Source organism: Arvicola amphibius, chromosome 8, assembly GCF_903992535.2.
Source record: "Arvicola amphibius chromosome 8, mArvAmp1.2, whole genome shotgun sequence".
In the NCBI taxonomy this organism is placed as follows: Eukaryota; Metazoa; Chordata; class Mammalia; order Rodentia; family Cricetidae; genus Arvicola; species Arvicola amphibius.
The window spans coordinates 55741940-55769002 of record NC_052054.1 but is presented as its reverse complement, the minus strand read 5'-3'; the positions used below and the strand labels follow the sequence as shown (position 1 = coordinate 55769002).

General features: G+C 39.5%; 1 protein-coding gene across 5 annotated transcripts in view; it reads right to left on the bottom strand.

The window, feature by feature from the left end:
• Window positions 1–27063, bottom strand: part of Atg5 (autophagy related 5) — a 112999-nt gene that overhangs the window by 39806 nt on the left and 46130 nt on the right. For all 5 annotated transcript variants that reach the window (XM_038340278.2, XM_038340276.2, XM_038340277.2 and 2 more), the window contains exon 6: window positions 4871–4965. In XM_038340278.2, the coding sequence (XP_038196206.1) occupies window positions 4871–4965 (95 nt within the window). The remainder of the gene's footprint in view (window positions 1–4870; window positions 4966–27063) is intronic.

Sequence of the window (27063 nt, the reverse complement as noted above, 5' to 3'; positions counted from 1 at the left end):
GTTCATAACTGCCTATAGCCCCAGCCCCAGATCTCTATGTCCTCACCAGGCATGTACACACTGCACACACATACATGCAAGTAAACACACAAAAACATAAAATAAAAACAAATCTTAAAAAAATGCAAGCAAAAATGAAAAATGAACCAGGATACTAAAAAAAAGTATATGAAGCATCCAGAAAAATATTCTAGTAGTCGAATTACTTTAACATAAAGTAGAAGAGGCTTGTGGGAAAAGGCTAGCTTATACTATGAGAAAAGAAATTACAGCCCACAAGCACAATCAAAATGTATTACAAATGACAATATATATTCTTTGGAAATGAAATAAAACTAAAGTTAATTTACTAATCAGTAAGTCCCTTTTCTTTGTCTCTAGCTTTTTGGTTAGAGGTAATGACAAAATGCCAACCAAAATAAAAGACAGTAAGAGACCAGGAATATAACTTTTTTACCCATGCAGTAACCCTGGAGAAGAATCTTAAGAGGCACTGCCATTGCCTCTCTCACCTTTCTGTTAGAAACTTCAGAAAATACAGCAGCGTCTGACATCTGGCCCCTCCTCAGTTTAGGAAGTAACAAATTAGTCCCAGTAAATTTACTTTCCAATTAAAATCATGTTCTCGGAGATCCCTTAACTATTACTTTCTTAAAGGTTTCAGTGCATTACAATAGAAGTTAAGTATATTTTCTTAAGTAAAACTGGCAAGCAAATCTCTCAATCACATTAAAACATTATTGAGGCTTTAGTGATTAGTAAAATGACTTTATGCTGGAATAATGGGAGGAGAGGGAGTTCTGGTGATTATGAAACACTGGCAAACGAAATTCAAACTCTTACGTTTACAGCTGATAAAGACAAGCAGAAATCATTTAAACTTCCCAAGAAACCAGACACTATTTACCAATCTCTTTTTATTGTTTAAAACTTAAAATAACATAGTTATATTATTCTTAAGAAGAGTCTCAAGCAACCTGCAAACAAAGTGACTAAAGGATGCCGAACCATGCTTAACAGCTATTCAGACTATTAGCTAACTCTTAAGACTGCCCTCCCCAGTCTTTATCGGCGAAAGAAAATCCTCAATGCAGTAACCCTTTCTTTCCTTTGCAGCCTTATTCCTTGCCTCCTTCTTACTTTTGATGTCCATAATAAACAGAACTTCCATCCAAATCTGTGTCTCTTTTGCCTACAAGTCCTCGTGTCTCTCTGCATATCCTAAGCCCACCTCCTCAGCTCAATTTTGGGATGCATCACTTCCTTGCAGAGGTCTTTTCTGCCCTCCCAGAAGACAGACCCAACCTACCCACTGGCATCTGATTTACTGATAGGATGGGCTCCTTTTCATGGAGCTCACACCTGCAGTTTTATACTGTCTGTACACTTAGCTCTTTAGCTTCTTTTAACCTTTTGATTAAAGGCTTTATAAACAGTGTAGTGTAACACCAGCTCAATATAATATAATACTATCCTCCTGACTCTCCAGTGCACAGCTCAGGATGGAACATGCCACATAAGGCAAATCAGAGTTTTCTTATTCAACTCCACTGGCAGAGAAACAGTTAGATATACTGTGGCTTCCTGAGAAGACATGGTATCCTCACAACATGCCTAACTGCAAAGTATAAACATGAATGTCTAGAGGTTTTAGCACAAGCTCCAACACCCATAGATTTCATGGCCATTTTACAAAGCTTCTTGGTGGGGAGCCTCATTAGTCACCATCTGTTTATGTGTGTAATTCGAGATAACATTTTGGTTACATGTAGGAAACACCTCTTGCCATTAACCTCATTTCTAGAATACTGGCTCACACTGAAGCACCTGGAGTTCAGGAACACAGACCTGAAACTCACACACTGACTACTATGTAAATGACAGAAGCATAGTCTGTAACAATGCTAGAGAACTCTGGATGAATCTGACTTTACCATAAAATTCCGTCACTTGACTGTACTCATTCTGAGTCCATGATGAACGCCATCACATATGAAAAAGAAATAGCATCTAAATAAACATTACAGTAGTTGAGGATATGAAACATCGCCAGTCACAGAATTTTAGATTCCTGTTGGCTCACCTGGACAAGCCGCATTCATATTATTTCATTCATTGTGATAATTATGTTATATAAGTAGGATAAATTTAATTTGGAAAAAAATTTGTTCACATATCAGAGCTAGGTCTGAGTGCTAATTCTACATTTCATTTGTACCATCCCACGGAAGTAATATGAGTCCCTTCAGAGTCAACTAAAATTTTAGTAAAAAATTATTCTTCATTTGTCTATTTAACGCAGGCTTCTGGGCTTTCCTTAAATATTCTTACTAATGTACGGTCTTGTGTGTATGTTTGTGTGTGTATGTGTGATATTTAGATTAAGTGTTAACTAAAATGTTGCATACATAATATCTTCACCTAATAAACAGACTATTATAGTCACACATGCAATCAGAAACTGGAAGTCCAAATCTGATGCTACTACTAGAATATAATTAGGAAAAAGAAATGGAGACTCATTTCCCTTTGGCTAGGGCATAAAAGGAGACGTACAAATGCAAGAGAGAAATGAGGAGAGCAAAGACAATAAATTATCAAGAACTATAAATCTAAAACATTGGTATTTACTTACATACTACACAAAGTTTATTTAGACTCAAATCAGAACCAAAATGGAATGGAAGAAAAGCTTGTAAAGCAACTTAAAAAACCATTAAGTCTCCTGCTCCTCCCCTGCCCCCACACAGGAAAGGGCCTGCAGGAAGCTGGGCTCTCAGCCTCCATCTGGCAGCCAGGTCTAGAAGAGCCAGTTCTGAGAACTCTCTAAGTTCCCACTTTCTATCTGATGACAGAATTTATAAAAACCATTCTCTCAAGCTCGGGCAGTAATGCACACCTGAAATGCCACTACATGGAAGCCTGTGAGCTTTCAGGGTCAGTCTAGTCTAGTCTACAAAGCAAACCCTATCTCCAAAACAACCACCTCCTCCTTTCTCTCCACACACCTCTCTACAATGAATTCTTCCATATTGTGACACTAAGGCATGAGAAAATAAATTGATCTCACAATTGTCCCTGAAATGAATTGAAGGCCTCTTCTCATACACCTGTACTACTGGGACAGCTATAATCCTTATGTTATGCACCATCTTTCCCTACAGGAATGTCAAATAGTCACAACAAAGAAACTGTAGTATAGTTCAGAAGGCGCGCTAGAAGCAAACAATTTACATCAGCACTCTGAGGCCCAATGCTCAAGATGCTGTGGAACTCTTCTCATGGCGATGGCCTCAGAGACCGTTGGGTAGTTATCCAATTACATCTCACACAGTAAGGCACTTCGTGAGGTTGTGGGTGGGGTACCCAGCAGTATATTAGTAGGGACCTCACTGCATACGAAAATGAAAATAAAGAGTCAGAAGACTTTACACTCAGGACATTTTTCTAGACTGAAAGCATAAACTAAAACTGCCTTTGTGAAAAATAAGAACCTTGGAAAAAACACCTGCCATGCTACCTCCGAGTACTCACACTTTCAATTTCTGCTATTAAATGATGTTTTTTTTCATTACAGTAAATACCTTGCTTTTGCCAGGCGGTGGTGGTGCATGCCTTTAATCCCAGCACTCAGGAGGCAGAGGCAGGTGGATCTCTGTGAGTTCGAGACTAACCTGGTCTACAAGAGCTAGTTCCAGAACACTCTCCAAAGCTACAGAGAAATTCTGTCTCGAAAAACCAACCCCCGCCCCCTTGCTTTCTAAAGTACTATTGACTCATCTACAGTGCCAGGGACTGAATCCAAGGCCTCATGTATGCTAGTACTGTGGTAGTACTGACCTACAAGTACACCAACAAGTCATCAAGGTACAGTTAGTATTTGCCATATGCCAAGCATAGTGGACTCTTTAAAAGTACTCTACAGAATCTTATCTTGACTTTTTAAACTTGCTATGAGACTGACCACAGACATTGTCTACAACACTGTGGACTCCCCATCTAGGCTGATTCTCTTCAGATGCAGTAGCAAACACTGACCACTGCCTCCCGGGGAGGCACGAGATGTCTATGAGCCTTCACCAGTTTATCACCAGTCAACACAAACCATGCTTTATGCAAGCTTCTGTCAGAGACAGCACAGTGCACACTGAAGAGCAAAAATCAATAAAAAAAGAAAAGCAACAGTACTAAATCAACTATGAAAAGGATGCTATGTTTGCTTACAGTGTCGTAGGTGTGGCTTTGTTCATTTTATGTAGGGGCATACATATCAGGCAAATAGTTTTATCACTATTCACACCTGTATAATCCCAGTACTGAAGAGACTATGGTAGGAGCAGAACAAGTTCAAGGCCATCTAGACTGCTGTGGGAGACTCTGTCTCAAAAGACTTTGGAGCTTGGGGTGCAGTTCAGCTGACAGAGTATTTGTCTAACATGCACAAAGTTCTGGCTTTCCATATAAAACCAGACATAGTTGCTACAGTATCAGTACTTGGAAGGTAGAGGTAGACGTTCAAGGTCTGCCTCTATTAGATAAGTTCCAGGCCAGTTTGTGCTCCTTGAGACTCTGTCTCAGCAAGACAAACAAGACTTCAAATGTGCACCAAATATTAACTTAGGGGGTTACAAATAAATTGAAGCAAATGGCTGAATCATTAAGTACATTAGATATAACCAGTGGCAACTATGAGAGCCACACATTGCAACACCATCTCCAACTCCACTATCAGCAAAAGAGGGTTTGACAAAACCTGGATGCAAAGCCAGATGCGAGGTTTCCATATAGACATAAGAGTTTTAGACACTGTGCTTTAAGACGATGCCCAAAGCTTTTAAAAAGTTGTATTTTTCATAATGTTACTTCCTACCTGATATATTCTAAAAGGGATATAACGAAATCCATTTTCTTCTGGAGGATATTCCATGAGTTTCCGGTTGATGGCCCAAAACTGGTCAAATCTGTCTGAAAGGATATAAATTCTGTTATTAAGAATGAACATCATTAGTAGACTAGCTCATAAGAAGACTTGAAAGTCCTAAACATTCTCTCAGAAAAGCAATTGGGCATGGTTTACAAATTATTTCTCTTAATGTTAACATAAAGCAAGGTATGAAATTAGTAAGTTTTTCTCTCAAGAGAAACCCTATACAGGGATGTTACTACTTGTGTTACCAAGGCAGAGACCAGCAGTGATAACAGCATGACTCTTCATTTAGCTTCTGCTGATAATCCATATGTATATTAGAACAAATCTGCACAATTTAAATATCAGCCACCACTATGGAGAAACAATAATACAGAAGAGCTTCTGAAAGAAATGTGAGACCTGGTGCCGGGGCAAAGTCTGTATAGCACTTGCCTTGCAAGCAATGAGAGTTGAGTTCAATCTCCTAGAACCTGCATAAATATGTCAGGCATGGTGGTGCCTACTTGCAACCCAGCATTGGAGAGAAAGAGACACTGAGTCCCAGCCAGGCACCTAGCCTAATTGGCAGACTACAGGAAATGAAGGACTTTGTCTCCAGGTAAGGCAGAGGCTTTCCTGACACTGGGAGTGTCCTTGGGTCTCCATGTGCACACAGAAGCACACACACACACACACACACAGACAGACAGACAGACAGACAGAGAGAGACACACACAGAGAGAGAGAGAGAGAGAGAGAGAGAGAGAGAGAGAGAGAGAGAGAGAGAGAGAGAGAGAAAGAGAGAGAGACAGAAACACACAGAGAGAGGTCAAGGAGGGATATAATCCCCCTGGTAGACTTGGCTTGCCTAACAGGTACAAAGAAAGCTCTTGGCTCAATTCACAGCACATGGGAGAGGGTGGGTGGAAACAAAACATAAAAGTGCATGTGTAAATTGTCAATTGCACTTTAATTTTATACTGATTACAATTTAAATTATTTTTCAGGTTGAACTGCAACATTACTAAGTTACAATAATTTGCAGATCATAAAAATCTATAGTCTCTAAATACATTCAGAGGTCAGAACATTCATTGTAAATGCAATCATACAGGATGTGGTCCTTTGCATTTTCTCTGTATGTGTGCATGTGTACAATATGAAGTTTTCAAAGTTCATTCTTGTACCATGTACAAAAGTTTCGTTTATGATTGAATAAGCATTCAATGGTATAGAGTTATAAGATTTTACAAATATTTGAGTCATTTCTACTTTTGGCTACCATAAATCACATTACTAAGAACATCAGTGTACACATTTTGTATGGATATGTTTTCAATTCTCTTGGTGGACCTAAAAATAAAATTCCTGCATTTTATGGCACAGCTATTTAACTGTTAACATGGTAAATGTTTTGAGAAAATGACAAACTGTTTTCCAAAGTAACCGAACCATTTTCCATTCACACCAATAATGTCAAGAAGTTCTAATCCATGTTTGTCATTGCCGGCACTAATCATTTTGCCCTGTATTTATTTATTTATTTATTTATTTATTTATTTATTTATTTATTTATTTGACAGTCTTACTATGCAGTCTTAGCTGGTCTCAAATTCATAGATATCCACCTGTCTCTGCCTCCCAATTACTGGGATTAAAGGTGTGTACCACCATCACCTGGCCATTTTTGTTTTTTTGATATATTCATCTCAGCTGGTATGAGACAGTAACTCAATGTGATTTTTATTTGTGTTTCTCTAATGACTAATAATGAGTATCTTTTCATGTGCTTGCAGGTCATTTCTGTATCTGGAGATTTCTCTGGATAAATGTCTAAAGTTCTTGCACACATGCCACACTGTACACGGGAGGTCAGAGGACAACTTTTGGGGTTATGCTCTCTCTTTCTCCCATGGGTTCCAGGGATCAAACTCAAGCATGATGATATACTTCCATAATTAAAACACATGGGAGGTGGAGACAGGATGATTAAGAGTTTAAGGCCAACCTTGGCTACATAGTGTGTTTGAGGACATCCTAGGCTACTTGAGATCCTATCACAAATAAACAAAAAACCTTCCAGCAGAGCTGGGTGTGGTGTCACATATCTGTGATCCCAGCACTTGGGAGGTAAAGGTTTCTGGCCATCCTAATTTATATAGCAATGTCTAGGCCAGCCAGCACAACATACCAAGATCCCATTTCAAGATATGCAAAACAAATCCCCCAAACAAACCTTTATTAAAAGATTTACATGGATTCCAACAGAAGAGTGAAGGGTTAAAAATCCAAACAGAAAACAGGCTAATTCTCAACTAGGAAAGATTTAAGATCACGGGGGAGATTGGGTAATTGTCTGGAGACATTATTGGTTGTCAAAACTTGTCTCTGTGCCTAGCAATTAGTGGATGGAAGCCAGGAAAATTGCTACACAGTACAATACATAGGACAGCTCTGCCAAACAACTATGTTGACCCAAAATGCCAATGGAAGGAAAACTGAATGAGGGTGAGCACGAAGTTTCTGGAAAGACCTCCAAGGCATAAAGTATGTAAACAAAGAGAAAGTCACACCACACACCCTCACTTCCAATTCATCCTTCAGCATATGCACTACAATATGGGCTCAAATCCTTTCCAAGTCTTCACAATTTCAACTACCTAGAGATTTCTCAGCAAAGCGTGCTGAGATTCCAAAGCAAAAGGCTCTTCTGTAGTTCCCATGACTGCAAGATGGGTCAATGTCACTGGGGAAGAGGCATCAAAGTAGGATGTCTTTCCCGCCATATATGCCCAGCTGTACATTTTTCTTAGGAATACAGAAGTCAGCACACAGAAAGCTTCCTGCCTATAAACACAGTGGAGGCCCTAAAGAGGGCTAGTCCCTTCTGGCTCCCATGTGCCCTGACACTTATTGTTAATCAGCTGTGCTCCCCATTCTCCTGGTTCTCTGTGGATTACAGATTCACTCTGGCCTGGTCCAAGGAGCAAGCTTCTTTAATTCAGGGAGTATCTAGACTTCCCAGTTGAGGCTGAATCCCAGTCTCGGGAAAGGGCTCCACATAAGCCTTTCCTCTCCCAGCCCTAAGTAGCATTATAGTTTCCTCATAACTGATAGTGACTCTTTGTGTTAGAAACCAGGTGTTCCCTCCTGCCTGCCTTCAGCGACTCAGCGCCAAACAGCCACATCATCACCTGCTGCCAAGTGTGACACACTTGTACTGTCTCCAAGAGTCGAGTATTTTCCCTATGTGCATGCATTATACCCATTTAAAAGGTCCCCACTACCATGGCCTTGCGCTAGTGCTCTCTCTCTTCCTCGCGTGCTAGCTCTCTCTCTCACATACCCACTCAAAGGCAACTTTTCACTTCCTCTAACCCTCCAAAATTGCTTTCGTCAGGCCTGTTGCATGGCGTGACTTAGTAGTTTACCTTTGCTCTGATCCACCAAGGTGCTCTTCCTTTCACCAGGAAGGTGGAAGTCCTGTTGGTTTCCAGGCCACACTAGGTAAATGTTCTGTCTTTAAGTTATGGTTGATGTATTTGTAAGTTTGTTGCAAAGTGGGAGCCAGAGCTGGACCTAGCTTGGGGGAGGGTAAAGCTACAGTGTGCACACACCTAGCACACACACATTCCCTCCTACAATACCAGGTCTGAACCAAGCTGCTGATCTAAGAGGTCTGTACAGATCATTCGTGAATTTCATTCTAAATCCTTGAGTCCAATTCTTCAGTTTCTGTTGTAGAATAATCTTTTTGTACACTGTGAAGATCTGCCTTTGCCAAGGTGCCTTTTGACTGGTTTAAATAAAAGCTAGGCAGAAAGTATAGGTGGGAGAGTCAGACAGAGAGAAGGCTGGGAAGTAGGGAGGGGTTGCCAAGAAGGAAGTAACATGGACAGTACAGAGTAAAGTTAATAAAGCAACGAGACAAAAAGTAGATTGATAAAAATGGGTTAATTTAAGTGGTAAAAACTAGTTAGTAACAAGTCTAAGCTATGACCGAACTTTCATAATTAAAAAAGTCTCTGAGTGGTTATTTGGGAGCTGGCAGGAAAGACAGAAAAAAACAAAACAAAACAAAAAGCCAGCCTACAAGCTTCTGTTTCTTCAGCTGCTGCTTCCCTCTGCCTGCTCTGCCCTCCACATAGGTACCTACCTGCTTCTCAGTTCCTGGTTGTTTTTCCTTGTCCCTTAGCCATTCCTCCCCTTATTCTATGTTGTGTCTCTCTGGCTCCTGAATCCAGCTTCTATGCCCTTGGGCCTCCTACCATGTGAGCAATCTTTTCTCTTGACTCTGGCCTTCTGCACACCTATGGGTCTCTTTACTAAAGAACTTACTCTCTCCCTTTTCCTCTTCAGTCTCCTCAATATCTCTGGCTCCATGCAGTCCTGCAGCTTCAGCTCTGAGCTCTGTAGAGCTTATAGGAGCACACTCACACAGTCTTTTGCTTTGTGATCCACTCTCCCTTACTCTATGAACTCATATTTGATTATAGCAGCCTGGCCTCAATACAGATCAATGTCCAAAAAATGACTTCCAAATTCTCACAATTGTAACAACCATATAAACAAATGCTCCCCAAATCTCTTCTGTCTAAACTCACTCTGTTCTACACTTCCAAGTCTCTTGTAAGGTTCTATTTCCCACTCCAAAATCTTTTGTCTCTAAGGTTTCTCTGCACTCCGCTCTCAAAACAAAACAAAACAAAACTTAAGGCTTTAAACTTATAACAAAAGGCTTATAATAAAAAACATACATATATATGACTCAACTCTTGTTTAGGAATTGTGTGTGTTTGAGTGTGTAACTTGGATTCAACTCTCATTTAAAAAGAATAGATCAACTAGCAAAACAGATGGTTTTAAATAGCAACCATGTGGCTCTCCTCCATCTTGGCTGATGACTTACTTCATCAGGATGTAAGCAGCCACACGGTTGGCAATCGTCATTACTAAGGTTAAAGGATACATGCTATGTGACTTAACTTCAGATGACCACATAGCATAGAACAGTAAGTGTAAACCTTCTTAGTCTTAATGAGCTCTCTGTTTATCACTGTATCTCTTTTTAGACCAAGGAAACAGTAAGTCTCCTAAATATTGTGGGTTGGTATGAGTGTCTGTATGATGACAAAAATTTAAGGTTATATTTGCTACAACATACTACGCATGTGATTCAACTCTGGTTAAGAATATACTATATGATGATAAAATTTTAAGGTAATAAAGGCCTACTCAGATTAATAAAAGCTGGTTTAGATGTATGCCTAATTACTTATGAATTTGCTAACTCTTCAACACCAAGCTGCTAGAATATTTAGATAAACAACAACGTGTCTGATAAATAAGGTATTTTCAATAATTAAGATTTAGAAATCCTTAACATCTACTCAGGTTAACAGAAGCATCTGTCTGCCTTTGTCTCTGTCCACTTTAATCTTTACCTACTTGGATAAAACTACAACATACAAACAGCTGCAATGTTCTATAATGATGCACTATAAACGGATCCGTAAAGTTTCTGTACGGACTATATCTATGATTAAAAGTTTTATTTTGATAACAAGAGAACGTCAGTTCAAAAATTGTTATTTTTAAGGCTAAATATAACAGGGATCAAATGCCAAGTCCTAGTCTTACGAAAACTACTTAACTTGTAATGCGTTAAGAATAATTAAGACATGAAAGTGGTCAGTTAACTTATAGATGATCAGATGTGCTCAGAACTATACTTTAGTCATGGTAAGTACTAATGTAATTAATTACAGGAACAAGCTTAATTTAGTCTCCTGTATATGTTTTCAAAGTTAAGTGAAAACAAGCAAAGTTTGTTTAGTTTAGATATATTTAATATATTTAATATATGGTCCTCAAACTCTTCAGACACTGGCTGAATATGGCATTTAAAATGTTTGATAATAGTAGTAATAAAAAAAGCTTCCTGTGATAGAAGTGCCAGTTCCTAGCAGTAGCCCTAAAGAAGAACTCTGCCTGGAGTAAAAAATTGCCCTTCACCTTACCTGCCACCAGGACCCTGTTCAGGCTGTAGACAAACAGGACATGGGGGAGTTGATTGCCCTGCTTTGCTTAGACAAGGTAGGGTGGTCCTCCAAGTTCCTATTTCACAGGAAAGTCTGTTGGATCGTCTGGCCTGGCAGCTGAGGACTGATGCTGCCCTAGAACATTTGCCCCGTCAGACCACAGAGGAATCTAAGGTGATTGTTCAGGTAGCCAATAAGTTGCTGTCATTTTTAATAAGATTCAAAGCTGCTTGGTCTGTATTTCCTGCTTATTTTAGGGTCTAAGAAGGTGTTTTAAGGTATGCAAATGCAATTTGTAAAGGTATAAGGAAGTGACTTACAGTATATAAAAATGAAAAATGTTTCAGATCTCTTCCTCTGTCTATGCTATTGTTATATTCAGAGTTCTAACATTAATCAACAGAGTTCTGATAAGCTATAAATCTATCTCTGGTAATCACTGACTACTATTACCATGGTCACAACTCAAGATTTTAAATCTCTGCTGGTTGTCTTCTAAGTCTAGACTTAAAAGTGCTAAGCATATCTGTCTAATCTCTGTACACCCCATCCCATCTTCTGGAGGAAGGAAATAGTGTTCAAGCTTTTAACCCAGAATCAGTTTGGGTCTCCAAACTTCTACTATGACTCAAAGCCCCCTCTTCTACAGACAGGATTTTGGAACAGATCACAAATAGTGGTAATGCTAACATATCTGAAACTTTTGCCTCATCAGGAAATCCAGATCTCACAGGTCAAATGGATTCCAGATATGTATTGTCAATTAAAGCCTGTTTTCCCACCTGCCTATTCTACTTATTCCTGATTAAGAATCTATCCCACTCTCCTTTCCCTGGTCTTAGGACTTCCCTCCAACAACTACCATGACCATGGACCTAAAGGTTTCAAATGTACACCTAAGAAAAAAACCTTCCCTTAAACTCCTTAACTTTACCTTCTGTCCATAATATATATCTGTGTTAGTAACCTGCCAGCTTCAGGTGTTCCCTCAGAAGCTTCAGCAGCTCAGAGAGCTGCATAGTGGCTAGCCCCAGGTGGTCCAGCCTCACAAACTTGCTCCAATTACCGCCTGCACATCCCTAATCCCAGATGGTCCCACACAGCCTCAACAGCAGTGAAACAGCCTGATCTTCCAGAACAGTCCCCCAAAATGTTGATATCCCCAGACAACAGAAAGCAGTCAAAAGAGCATACCACCATGATTCCTGCCTCACCATCACCCTTTCCTATTTCCTCACCTTTTATAATAAATGAAAGGGAGGAATTTTAGAAACCAGGTGATTCAGCACACCTTCACCTCAGCAGCCACACTATTACCTGCCATCAAATGCGACACATACCCACTGTCTCCATGAGTTGCATATTCTTCCTTTGCAATGCATTATACCCCTTTAAAAGGTCCCTGTCACCATGCACCCCTCATCCCTATGCTCTCTCTCTTTCATCCCCACTCAGAGGCAGCCTTTTGCCCTATCTTCCGAATAAAACTCTCTTGTGAGATCTGTTGTGTAGTGTGATCTTTGTGGCATTCCTTGGACCCAATCAATCTGCCAAGGTACTCCTTGTTTGCAAAAATCCTAACAACAGGACAAAAATGCCAGTGCTAGGAGAACCTGTAACCAGGTGTCTTCATACTGGACTCAGTAACAATGTTTCTTATATACACTTGTCAAAGATTAAAATAAAATTCAAAAAACAATGCTTATCCAGAACTTATCAACTTACGAACCTTGCATGGTGGATCATGCCTACAGCTCTAGCTAGTGCAAGGCTGAGGAGGAGGACTGTACTGAGTTCCAGACCAACCTGGGTTTGATAGTAGAAACTTGTCTCATCCTCTTCCAAAGAAAACAAAAAATTAACAAAAAGTTAACTTGTTTCCAAGCAAAAGCCTAATATTGTAGATGTTATTAGTTATTATACTGAAAGAAAAATTAGGGAACTGTCTTATGAGCCATTAAAACAGTACTTTTGAATAAAAGAATGAACTGTATGTGGTCTGTGTCCACTAGACATCTACAATGCCAAGAGTAACCAGCATTAACAACATTCTTGTTGAGCAGGCATCTTGCTTAGAAGCCCACCCTGACTTCAAGCAGGGTCACTGGTGTGTGTAATCACCACTGGCCAATTTCAACAGCTTTCCTTTTTCCCCCGCTAAGAAGTGTTAAAAAATAGACTCCCCAAGTGGACAAGATGGTTCAGTGGGTAAAGGAGCTTACTGCCCAACAAGCTGAGTTTGAATTCCCAGAACCCAAGTAAGATGGAACAGTGTGACCTCAAGGTAGGTACATGGCCTATTACTGTGTACCTATACCCAGGTACACAATAATAAAAAGGATACTTTTTTAAAAAAAATTGTTTTTTTTTTCAAGACAAGGTTTCTCTATGTAGTTATACTGCAAAGAGAAATGAATGTCACTGTGATGGGATGCAAAAACTACTTTAAATGCCCCTGAGAGAGGAAAGCAAACAGCTGAAATCATGCCTGGTGGAGACTTACCCTCCAGAAAACAGTGCATCTACCACCACATTCACATCAATAGGAAGGAAATAGATCTAATCTATATAGTGTCTTAACTAAAGGCTTTCAAGGTGGAAAGCATATCCAATTACAAAGGAATCTGAATAATTTCTTCACTTGTAATATGTTAACTGTATTTGTAAGGCAAAATGGTGTAGCACACAAATAATTACCTGAGAACTGTACCAAACCAGCTATCAAATAAGTGATTTCTATCATTAAACTTATGTCTTGTGAATCAAGCCTAATTAAGAGACTAGTACCTAACGGGGCAGTTGGGCTGAAAAGGGTAAGAAGTATTATTCCTTTTCCCTCAGGCCTTCTACCACTGCTAGCATATGACTCAGCACACCCATACATACATTTATGCATGACACAGAATTCTGGCTCTACTGCATGATATTTAAAGTGACTAAAACACTGATAGGGCTCCTCACCAAAATAACTTTAAACAACTTCTTTCATCCCCCCCCCTTTTTGAGACAGGGTTTCCTGTAGTTTTAGAGCCTGTCCTGGAACCAGCTCTTGAAGACCAGGCTGGTCTCGAACTCAGAGATCCGCCTGTTTCTGCCTCCCAAGTGCTGGGATTAAAGGCGTGTGCCACCACTGCCTGGCTCTCAACTATTTCTAAAGAGTTACAAAAATTCACTGTGCATGCACAAGCAGGCAGGGGCAGAGGCCACGCTATGGATAAAGGCTAAGGTACCAGGACTGAAGGAGGCTTGTCCTTAAGCCTGCATATAAACACAGCTTGATAACAAGAGTGCACCCAAAGGAATTTGTTGTCTAAATGAATCAAAAGAGCAATAAAACCTAGGTCACAGGAAAGCTTGACAATGATTGCTGGTATCACAGGACAATGGCAGGAGATATTCTCTTTTGCTCTAACAAATAAGAACTAGAGTCTTGGGAAAATGGGCACTAAGAACAGTAATCAATACATATTAGGAGTTGGCTTTGTGCTTATGCTTCCTATCACCACTTTCATTCCTCTCCTCCAGCACCCCACAGCCTCCTAAGTAGCCACTGCCTCCCCAGTTATCTGTACCACACACCATACAGTGTTGTTGGCAAACATAAACCATTTTTCAAATATGTTCCTAGCAGGTTATAAAAATGTAATGATATACTTTAATAACATGATTAAGTATAAGAATCCTTTTTAAAAACATTTTTTGTGTGTATGCACATGTGTCTGCATGTTTGTGTTTATGCATGTGTGTGTGGGCTACGCATATGCATGTAGACACCAGAGAACAACTACAAGCATCACTCTTCCTTAGTCACTGTCTACTTTAAGACAAGGTCTCTTACCGCCAGAGTCAGGCCTGTCTGGGACTGGAATTCTAAGTACAAATCACCATGCCTAGATGTTGACATGGGTTCTGGATATCAAACTCAAGTCCTCATTGTTGTGGCATATTCCTTTACACTGTGATTGGTTTAATAAAAATCTAAATGACCAATAGCCAAGCATAATTTCCGGGGCAGAGAGAATGTGGGAAAGGGGAGTCACCACTGGATATGGAGGAAGCATAACATGTAGGAGATGAGGTAACAAGTCATGAGCAGCATGTAAATTAATAGTTACTTTAACTTATAAGACTTACTATTAAGTCTCTGTGTGATTATTTGGGAGCTGACAGGCAGGACAGAGAAAGACTCACTACATATGGCACCCTACTTCTAGGTACATATTTTCACTTAAGACCAGAGAAAGCTTAAAAAAAGTTTCCAAACACACAAAAGTGGAGTCAAGCATGACTTCCTAGTCCTGTAGTGTCTCACATGGGCTGCAGGTCACAGATGTGTCTCCCACTGCTGCTTGAGCCACCAGAGTGGCATGAAAAAAGGTGTGTAGCATTTTAAGGTTTTGCTCATGCAGATAGAAAGGATTACAAATACATAGTAAAGCAGATCCATACAAGAAAAAAATCTTTAAACATGTTACAGTGTTTAAAAAATGTGCATAGGCTTCAAAATAAGACAATGGTATAGTCATAGAAAAAAATAGTTAATAAGGAATAAGAAAATAATCTGAAGACAAAAAAGAATATGCCATGTAGTGATGGTGAATACATAGAGAGTCTGGATTCTGTATGTTACAGTGTTGTCTTTAAAATGTTTGATTGCTGATAAGCAAAGAAAAGCTGTTGGGAGACATGGGATAGTGAAAGAGACTGCTGAAATAAACCAACCTAGAAACTTTAAGAATGCATTAACTTTAAAATGGAACTCAAAAAAAATATATTACTTTGAGGAAGAGGTTATGCTTTTGTTTCCCCAGGAAATGAAAGGCTGTGGATTTGTTCAAGATTGACAGAGATCGTATTTGATCAGGGAAGATCCCCCTGAAAATCCTGGCTACAGACATAAAGAAAGAAAGAAACCTAGAAAAACTACAAGACAGGTGATGCATATTTTACGTGTTCAAATGTAAAACAGAAAAACATCATTGGCTGAGTTATGTACACTGCACAGTCCATACTTGTGTTAATGCAGATATATATATTAATTTGGAAAGTTTATGTATTTTTTTTTAAAGCTGGGTTGTATTGGCACATGCCTTTAATCCCAGCACTCGGAGGCAGAGGCAGGTGGATCTCTGTGAGTTTGAGGTCAGCCTGGTTTTCAAGAGCTAATTCCAGGACAGGCTTCAAAGCTACAGAGAGGAACCCTGTCTTGGGGCGGGGGAGGGGAAGAAAGTTTACGTGATTTCAGAGCAAGTGGACCTGACACCAATGGAAACGGTAACCCAGGTAGTGATGAAGCCTCTCAGAGTGCTTATGTTGCAATTTCCTCAGAGTTCTGCATTTAGAATAGCTTCAAGGTTGTTGACTGAGATGGTCTGATCTCACAGACTATTCTAGTATTTGACCACTATTCTAATTTTTTCAGGGTCTGACAAAGATGCAAGGGTCCCCAGTTAACAGGAAGCAGTCTAGAGAACACAATACCCACATTCCCAGGAGATAAGATGAGTGGTTTTTGGTCATTTGTTGCATTATGGATGTTTGTCATTGTTTAGGCGGGCTGGTCACAAGTTGTTATTGGTCATCGTCAGAAAAAATATTAAGCAAAGGAAATTAGATTCAGAGATCTTGTTCTGAAACGAAAAATGAGTACATAGAAATGAAAGGATGAAAGGGTAGATTATTATATCTACTTTCAAACTAAAAAAGCAAATACTGACCTCAAATATTTTAAAATGATATGGATTTTGTATATTGATACAAATTTAAGATTATTTTTGTTAGAACATACTACACATGTTTATATTCTTGTTTAAGTTACTGTACGTATACAGCTCATTTAACAATGTAATATAAAATTTCTAGTCTTTGAAAGTTATTATTACAAACAATTTAGGATAATAAAAAATGCAGAATATTAGTTAGTCACCTATTACATCAAACTTGTAGTAATGCTAGGTATGTTTCCAAGGTTGAATGGAGATATATTTTAGTTAGATAGATGGTCTTTAGTGACCAACAGGATATGGCATTTAAATTTTTTTTTTAAACTTAGGGCTTCTCAAGATAGTGAAACATGTCTGCTCTTTGCAGCACCAATTTACTTCAGAAAAAAATAATGGGCACCAAAGAAACTCCATATGGAGTTTGCTTTCAATGTGGCAAAACTAACCATTTGGGCAAGAAATTGTTCTTGTCTTGACTGCTGACAGTATGCTGTACAAAAGTGAACAAGCAGGACACAAAAGAAAAAGACTGCTGAACTCTGCCAAAATAAGGTAGGGTAGTGCTTCAAAATTCCTTCTACACAGCAAAGTCTGCCATTGTGCAGGACACACAGGAAAGCAATTGTTGAACTTTGCCAAGATAAGGAGGGACAATCCTTCAAAATTCCTGCTCATAGAAAAGTCAGTCAGATATTCTAGGCCTGGAAGCCAAAGATGGATGCTCCAACACTGCAGAGGACCCTTGGGGTGACAGTACAGGCAGCCAGAAGTCTCTGCTATTGTTTAGTTTTGGAAGTAATTGCACTGAACTTCCTGTTTACTCAGGTCGTAATATATCCTTCTGGGGTCTTTGATAGAAATTGATGGCTAGACAGTTACAGTTTTCCTTAGTTATGATAGAGGATAAATTAAGCACAAAAGTTTGGACTCTTCAAGAGAATATAGATAATGGAGTATTTTCTCTAAATTTGCCAAATACAAATGAACTGGACATTGTAAATGTAATTCTTATCTAATAATTCTTATTGTTTATAGTTTTATTATGTTAGAGTTAAAACCTTTTTTATTTAGATAAAAGGGGGAAATGTTTAAAAATATTCCTTTATACTGTGTGAAAATATGTCACTGTGATTGGTTTACTTAAAAGCTTAATGATAATAGCCAGGCAGGATTTTGGGGTTAGAGAAAGAATGCTGGGATGAAAAAGGTAAGAGTCACCAGCTAGAAACAAGTAAGCATGACATGTAGGAGATGAGGTAATAAACCATGAACCAAGTGGCATCATGCAATTAATAAAAACGAGTATGTAATAGAAATGGGTTAATTTAAGTTATAAGAGCTAGTCAGAAATAAGTCTATGCTATTGGCTGAGCTTTCATAATTAAAAAGAAGTCTCTGTGCTGTTTATTTGGGAGCTAGCTGATGGAACAAAAAAAGACTCGCTATACCTTATGATCTCATGAGAAGCATTTTGCTGAGGAAGCTTATCCACACAGTCCCAAGAATCACTGTTAAAAAAAAGCCAGACCTCTTTGCCTACAACTGGGGTAGATGGGTCCCTGCCCAGTTCTATAAGTAGGAATCTATAGTTAGTAATGAAGCACCTTTCCCTAGATCTCACCCCTCTCTTCTCCTAGTAAGGCTCTGCTGCTCCTATATTCCCCAGAGATCACCTAGCACCTCATTCATGCACTCATTCATGCACTCATTCATTCATTCATTCATTCACATCAACTTGCTTACTTACCAAACTCCAAGTCACAGTATCCCCCACCCCAGAAAATGTCAAATGTGTGTGTTCTGTAGTAGCCTGTAACATCATCTCTCATTTTCACATAGCTGCTTCCTTCTCACCATTCAACTCTCAACACAAATGCCATTTCTGACTTCTATATTCCTAAGCAAAAGTAGCTCCATTCTTCTAATCATTCCTTTTATCATTATCATTTTTCTCCAACAACTTATTATTTGAGTCTGAATATTTATTTACTGTCTCTCTACACTAGGCAAAATAAAGTTCTACAGGGCAAAGACTGTCTTCCATATCTTTAGCTCTAAGAAGGCACATAGTACATGGTCAATGAATATTTGATAATGATTAAACAATGAAACAAATGAGTTATCTAGGCAAAAAGAACATCAGAAAGAAATTTTCAAAGGTTCCACAGCTAGTGAAAAAAGACAGACGGTCTAGAAACACAATACTCCATTTTCACTTTTGCCACAAATAGATGTGAGCGCTATCTAGCAAGACATCATGTATACTTTAATGTGTGCAAATGATGTGTGTGTTTGTGTGTGTGTGTGTGTGTGTGTGTGTGTGTGTGTGTTTGGGTGTGTATGCCCATGTATAAATACTGAAGCAAAAGAAGAACATTGGGTGCCTGCTCTAATACTCTCCACCTTATTCCTTTAAGACAGGGTCTCTCACTAAACATGGAACTACACTAGTGGCCAGTAAGATGTTGCAAGCCTCCTCTCTCTGCCCCCAACACTGAGGTTACAGGCATACCATTTTTTATGTGGGCTCTTAGAATTTAAACAAGTGTTCTTATCTACTGAGTATCTCCCCAGACCCTATTACGGTGGTTTTAAAACTGCACTTCAATTTCTTCACCTACAAAGTGGAGAAAGTAGAAATACATATTCATGATAGTACTGAAAGAAAAAAGAAGCGAATAGATGCCAAGTGCTACATCATGTTTACTATCGCTTCCAGATTATGCAACAAGGTTAAGGAAGCATAGGGAACCCTATGTAGAAGCAGTTCTGTTCAAATACCATTATCACAAGCTTGCCTGGAGTGTTTATCATGCTCAAGGACAGAGTATTATCAAATGCAATGTAGATGTTGCTTGCTAAAGTTTTGCAATTTAGCAGTCTTAGCCAGCTCGCCTTGATGAAGAGAATAAGAGCCATCACAACCTGCTGCATCATTTACATTGCCCTGTGTGCACCATTCCATTCCCTCCAAACTATTCAGTCATCACCGGTTCTATCTTTTCAGCCAACGGGTACAATTTAGTTGCCATTAACTTTCTATCAATTTCAAGTGCATTTACCCTGAGTTATAACAAGAAACAGTAGTAGGAACAAGAATATGACACAAAATGTCAACATCTTAGGAGCCTCCAGTTTGGACAAACTGGTCTGAGTTCTGTATTGCCAGTGGTCATCTGAATAGGTATGGCACCCATGCGTTTGAATGCTTGCCCTATAGGGACAGGCACTATTAGGAAGTGTTCTTGTTGGAGGAAGTGTGTCACTATGGGGGTGGGGAGCGGGCTTTGAGGTCTCATATGGTCACTCTATACCCAGTGTGCTAAACTGTTCACTTCCCGCTGTCAGCAGATCAAAATGAGAACTCTCAGCTCCTTCTCCAGCACCATGTCTTCCTGAATGTCACCATGTTTTCTGCCATGATGATAATGGACTACACCTCTGAACTATAAGCCTAACACCAATAATCACTGCCTTTCAACCCTTCCTTCTCTTAACATACTACAATATTGAAAGACCACTTGCCTGTGTGTACAAGTCTAAAGTTTTGTTCCCCCTCCCTACACTTGTAGAAAGACTAGCTAGGAGTTAGGGGTGCAACTTAGTGATAGAGAACTTGCCTGGCAAATATAAGTACCTAGATTAATGCTCAACACTGCAAAATAATAATAAAAAAAGATATGGAAAAAACTAGTACGACAGAGAAAAGGTTTCTAGTTAATCTGAGAAAGTGAAAGGTTTTACAATTATACTTGATTTAAAAAGATCTATAAATAGTAACAGTTATCTATGAAAACCTCATAAATAGTTAATATGCTGCTAAAACTTAAAAACTTACTAAGTATTGAAATAAAATCATGCTCAATTTCAATTATGTTTTTTTTCCTCTCTCTCTTTTATTTTTTGAGACAGGGTTTGTTTGTGTAGCCCTGGCTCCTCTGGAAGTCACTCTGTAGATCAAGCCTGCCTCTGCCACCCAATCCCAGGGATTAAAGGAACACTGCCCAGCTTAATTATGGTTTTATTTCTGTGATTAAGTTTTTCTCTATGTGTGGGAACATGTCATTGCCTGCAGAAGTCATAAGATGGTGCTGGAGTTACAGGCCGTGGTGAGCCATACAATATGGGTGCTGGGAACTAAATCCCTGTTTTGCCAAATGCTCTTACTTTATCATCTCTCCAGTCCCCAGGCTAAATTTTAATGTTCGCATCACTGGCAATAAACTAGAGCTGCAAATTAAATCTTTAAAGTACTCCTCAAATCCAACCAAATAATTATATTTTAAAGAAAGCAATTGCTGAATTCTTATTAAGAAGTACTTATTTCAGATTCATCGAAAAACTGAGTAAGATTCAAACTTTAAAATTTTCATTAAAAGCTAACATACTTTGTTGGCCTGTGTGCTCACATTAAAAAATGTGAAAGGATATCTTTACTCAGAGTCACCTCTTTCCTTAATCTAAAAGACACCATTTAAGTCTACTGAACAGGCTGGAAAGCTGGCTCAGAGATAAAGTGCATACTGTTCTTCCAGAGAACCTGAATTCTACTCACAGCATTCACCACCTGAACTCTAGGCTCTGGGGATCCAACCCCCTTTCTGCCCACGGTGGGCACTAGTACTCCCATGCATATCCACGCGAGTACTAGTACATATCCACTTACATACCCATAAACATAACCATATTGCCACTTGCCTCTGCTTCCCAAGCGCTGTTTTAAGGGCATGAGCCAACATACCTGGCTGATTTATTTTTCAAAGTGTATGCTTATGGATATGTATGGGGATAGGTACATGAGTGCTGGCATTCAAGGCATGGGCCAGCATGCCCAGTAAAATAAATAGATAAATAGAATGGAAAATTTAAAGGTTCTAAAAAAGACTTACAGAGCTAGAGTACAGTGTATGCCAAGACTGAGTATCTGAATGTGTTCCTGTTCAAACTACAGATGGCATCTCATAATCTGATTAGCCATGTGTTAAGAAAATGTTCTTCCGCTTAGACAGTGCATCATGTCTGAGATTCAGAGAGCCAGAAAGAAACTAAATAATGAATCAAACTCATTTTATTTCATTCATGAGGCAACTTAAGTAGACCAAACCAGAAATCTACCCTGTTTTATAAGGACTAATGGCAAAAATAGTCCATGCTATCGTCACTATAACTTTTTATTTCATTTTATGTGCATTTGCCTGCATGTATGTCTGGACACCATGTGCATGCCTGGTATCTGCAGAGACCAGAAGAGAGTGAAGGGTCACCTAGAATAGGAATTACTGTGGTTTCGAACAACCATGTGGTGCTGGGAATCAAACCATGGTTCTCTGGAGAACAACCATTACTCTTAATCTCTGAGCCATCTCTATAGCTCAGGTTAGTAAAATCTTTGCAATATTCATTATATAAAATATTTTCTTTTTATCAGCCAGGCGGTGGAGGCACACACCTTAAATCCCAGCACTAGGGAAGCAGGTGGATCTCTGTGGGTTCAAGGCCAGCCTACTCTACAAGAGCTAGTTCCAGGACAGGCTCCAAATCTACAGAAAAATCTTGTTTCAAAAAACCAAAAATAAATAAGTAAATAAAAAATTCTCTTTAGCTAATACAAATTCCTCATGTTTCAATTAGAAAACACTGATTGCCAGTTGACAAATGTTTCCAAGCAAAGATACACTAATGGTCACTGAAAATGCAGAATGAACTGGAACACTCCTTGGGTTATGTCCTCATTTGGATTACCTAGGAAGCCTTTGAAAGTACCAGTGTGGGGACCCTCCCAGATGAATTACAGTGCCTTACTGGCACCAGTACTTTTTCAAAGCTCTCCAGATGACTCCAATATGTAGCCATAGTTAACAACCTCCAGATGTGATGTAATATGCCTTCACTTTGGAATTCAAGGCTATGTGGGCTGAAATTCCTGATCCCATCTCTTCAGTCGATAAATTCATTTCCTCATTTGCAAAGTTGATTACATTTATCTAATCCTTAATCCATAATATTTTAACAACTCCACTTTCTATACTGCACAGATTGAAAAGCTCTTGTGTAGTGATATTTCATTTGTATTTAATAACTAAAGCTTGCCTGAAAAACCAGAGAGTAAAACAGCCCCACTGGTCAGACTTACAGTCCAGGCAGAGGTGACACACACTTTTAATAATCCCAGTAGCCACACTAGTTTGCCTAAAATACCGGGCAGTAGTGGTGCACGCCTTTAATCCCAGCTCTAGAGAGAAATATAAGTAATCACAAGATAATGGATGTAAGAGTATCCAGGCCTGAGACATTATATAATTCTATTAACGGCAATAACTTCTAGGAAAGTTCTCTTCTTTTGTTACTTGGCTATATGAAAAAAAATACCCCTTTAAAAGACATTCCTAATTTAACTTACCTCTATCTCAGTCTGAAATCTGCCTCCAGGAAACCTCAGAATGAGACTGTGTCTGAGAGTTGTCTCCTCCCGTTTTATATTCCTCTCTAGAGCTGGGATTAAAGGCGTGCACCACTACTGCCCGGTATTTTAGGCAAACTACTGTGGCTACTGGGATTATTAAAAGTGTCTGTCACCTCTGCCTGGACTGTAAGTCTGACCAGTGGGGCTGTTTTACTGTCTGGTTTTTCAGGCAAGCTTTAGTTATTAAAATACAAATGAAATATCACTACACAAGAGCTTTTCAATCTGTGCAGTATAGAAAGTGGAGTTGTTAAAATATTATATACCTACTTAAAATTAAAAACTAAAGGACATAAAACAAGTACACAATAGGCTTCCTCTTTCACTTTATACATAATTGGAAAAGTCACACCAGCATAAAATTACAATTTCTAAAATGTCCGATCAGGCCTTCTGCTTGCACCAGTGGTGCTTGGAAGTTAAAGAAAGTCTTCTCGGCCCACCCAAAACTATTCTTCATGGCATTGGTAGTTAAAGAACGTCTTCTCGGCCCACCCAAAACTATTCTCCATGGCAGGGAAGGCTCAGCCAAGTGATCCTGAACAAAACAGCACACTGGCTGTTTCGATGGTGGAAAGCAGCACGGAACGGTTACACTGAAGCACCAGCAGAGCGGAAAATCAGAAGGGCGCTGGAGACATGCACATCCGCGGCATGGTTCACAGCTACGTGCCCGTCACTCCAGAGTCCAATGTCCCTGTCTCCACAGGTATTTGCATGTATGGGATACACATACAAACAGGAAAGTGTGCATGCATGCACACACACACTCTCACTTAAAAATTCATTCGGCAAAGTCTTTTTTTAAAAGTTATTTATTTCATGTGTAAAACTTTTGTTTGACAAGTATGTATGTACAGCACATACATGCTGAAGTATCCATGGAAGTCAAAAGAGGGCATTGAATCTCCTGGCAACTCTTAAAAAGAAAACATTTAATTGGGGCTACTAGCCCCAATTATGATTCAGTCCATTATCACGGCAGGAAGCATGACGGCCTGCAGGCAGATGTGGAGCTGGAGTTGATAGTCCTACATCTTGCAGGCAACAGGAAGTTGACTGAGTGTCACACTGAGGGAAGCTTACATAAAAGAGACCTCAAAGTCCACCCCTACAGAGACACACTTCCTCCAAAAAGACCACACCTCCTAATAGTGCCACTCCCTGTGGAGCCATTTTTTTTCCAAACCACAGTAGGTAACACAATAAATAGCATTAACTGCTGAATACTGAGCAAAAATGTGTACCCAACCATGTAGACCCAGAGATCATAAATGGAAGGGACAGAGGTCAGTAAATTGAACTCAAATATTTGAGAGGAAAGAAAGAGTTAAGATAGATATACAGAACTGGGAAGCTGGAGAGATGGAGGACAAGGGTTTGATTCCCAGCACCTACATGCCTACATGATGGTTAACAATCATCTGTATTTCCAGTCCCAGAGCCTTTTTATGGCCTCCTCAGGAGAGAGAGAGAGAGAGAGAGAGAGAGAGAGAGAGAGAGAGAGAGAGAGAGAGAGAGAGAGAGAGAGAGAGAGAGAGAGAGACTAAAGCTGGGTGTGTTAGCACATGAAGGAGCACTGGAAGGCAGAGGCAGGTAGATCTCTGAGTTTGAGGCTACCCTGGCTACAAAGCAAATTCCAGGACAGCAAGAGGTATTTTGTCTCACCTGACAACCCCTCAAGTAGAGGCAAAGAGGTGGGTGAGTTTGAGGCTAGCCTGATCTACATACTGTTCCAGGACAGTCAGAGCTAAATAATTCTTTCTTAAGACCCTGACTCAAAATTTAACTTAAAAATTAACTTTAAAATTTAAAAATATATAAACTGCTCATTTATTATGTAATGAACCCATTGTAAAATTTTCTTTAAACTTTCTCACCATGTTATAGATTCTTTAATGTTACATGCATAGCTTTAGACTATACTTTTTCACTGACTTAAAAAAAAACTATTATAGGCAAAAGAAAATATAAAATACCTACTTCTTGTGAAATTGAACAGTGTGTGAATTTGGATGATTCAGGACTGTATCTCTATCCACTGTCTCTCTCTCTCTCTCTCTCTCTCTCTCTCTCTCTCTCTCTCTCTCTCTCTCTCACACACACACACACACACACACACACACACAGACATTTCTAGCAATGTCTATTTCCACATGGATACCCAGACAGCTCAAACTTATAGCCACAAAAATCTCTCTAGTCAGCTTGCCTCCTATAACATATATATGCTCTTTCTAGTATTTCACAGTTCACAGTGAATACACTAGGATTCAACTCAGATCCCCAAAACAAGTGTTTGCTCACTACACGCAATCTAATAATAGGTTTTTGTCAATTCTACCATCATGCCCTGCCAGTACTCACTGGTCCAAAGTCCTCCTCTACTGGCTGTCTTCCCGTTCCTCTTAAACCTTGAATTTTCCACCTTGTCCTACAAGAACCTGTATAACTGATTCTTTCCCATTCCTCTAAACTGATTAACTCACTCTTTCCTCCCTGGCCAGTATATCCAAGACATAAGTTTTCCTTCAGTTTGTTTTAAACCTATCTGCTATGAACTGAATGATTATGCCCTATACTCCTATAGTCATGTTCCAAAAGCTTTATAATATTGGGTGGCTAGGAATTTTAGAGATGATTATGTCTAAGGATGAGCCTTTAAGAGTGGGATTAGTGCCCTTATATATGAGAACCCAGAGTGCTTTCACCTGGGTGAGGACTCCGACAAAAACCATGAACAGGAACATTTCCTGACATGGAATTCTCTGGTGCCTTGATCTTATACTATCCCAGCCTGCAGAAATGGATAGAGTCAATGTTTACTGTTTTGAGTCTGTAGTGTGGGGCGGCGGGCTGCTTCCTGACACCCGGCTAGCTTTAATCGAAATAATTACACGGAAACTGTACTCATTTAAACACTGCCTGGCCCATTAGTTTCAGCCTCTTATTGGCTAATTCTCACATCTTGCTTTAACCCATATTTGTGTAGCACCACGAGGTGGTGGCTTACCAGGAAAGATCTTAACCTGCGTCTGTCTCAGAAGAGGAGAGGCATGGTGTCAGCCTCACTGCCTTCTTCCCAGCATTCTGTTCTGTCTACTCCACCTACCTAATTTTCTGTCCTATTAAAGGGCCAAGGCAGTTTCTTTATTAACCAATGAAAGTAACACATAGATGACCCTCCTCCATCATAAGTCTATGGTAGTTTTGTTGCAGAAATCTGAAAAAACGAAGACCCAACTTTCTTGCCTTGTGTTTTCAAACATGGTTCTCTAATACAGCTGGCTCTTCTCATCCTTTAGAGTTCAACTTGCTTGTCTTTTCAGAGGGCATCCTAATCACCCTAAAACAAGAGTGAAGTCTACAGGCATTGTTCTCAGCACTTGAGTTAGCACTTTAAAAAAAAGTGTGTGTGAGTGTGTGTGGAGGAGTACGCCTTTAATCCCAGCATTTGGGAGGCAGAGGCAGGTGGATCTCTGGGAGGCATATCTCTGTGAGTTCGAGGCCAGCCTGGTTTATAAGAGCTAGTTCCAGGAAGGCTCCAAAATTACAGAGAAACCCAGTCTTGAAAAAAAAAGTGTGTGTGTGTGTGTGTGGTGGGGGATGGGGCACTAGAAATACAAAGGAATAGAGAAGGAGGGAGGGAAGAAGGGAATTCTAGTCTGCCTCCTGCTATGGGGACACAACAGCAAGGTATCATCTCTGAAGTAGAACAAGTACTCATTATACACCAAATCTGCTGGTGCTTTCATACTGAACTGTCTTCGATCTGGACATTCTAACATAACTGTGAGCAATAAGTTTGTTTATAAGTTAAAAAAAGAAAGTGTCAAGAAAAGTACAGGTACACTATAAGAAAAGGGCTTGTAAACAAAACACCAATCTCTACATGCCGTTGGGATTGTGTTCTCTGAAAGTGCCTAA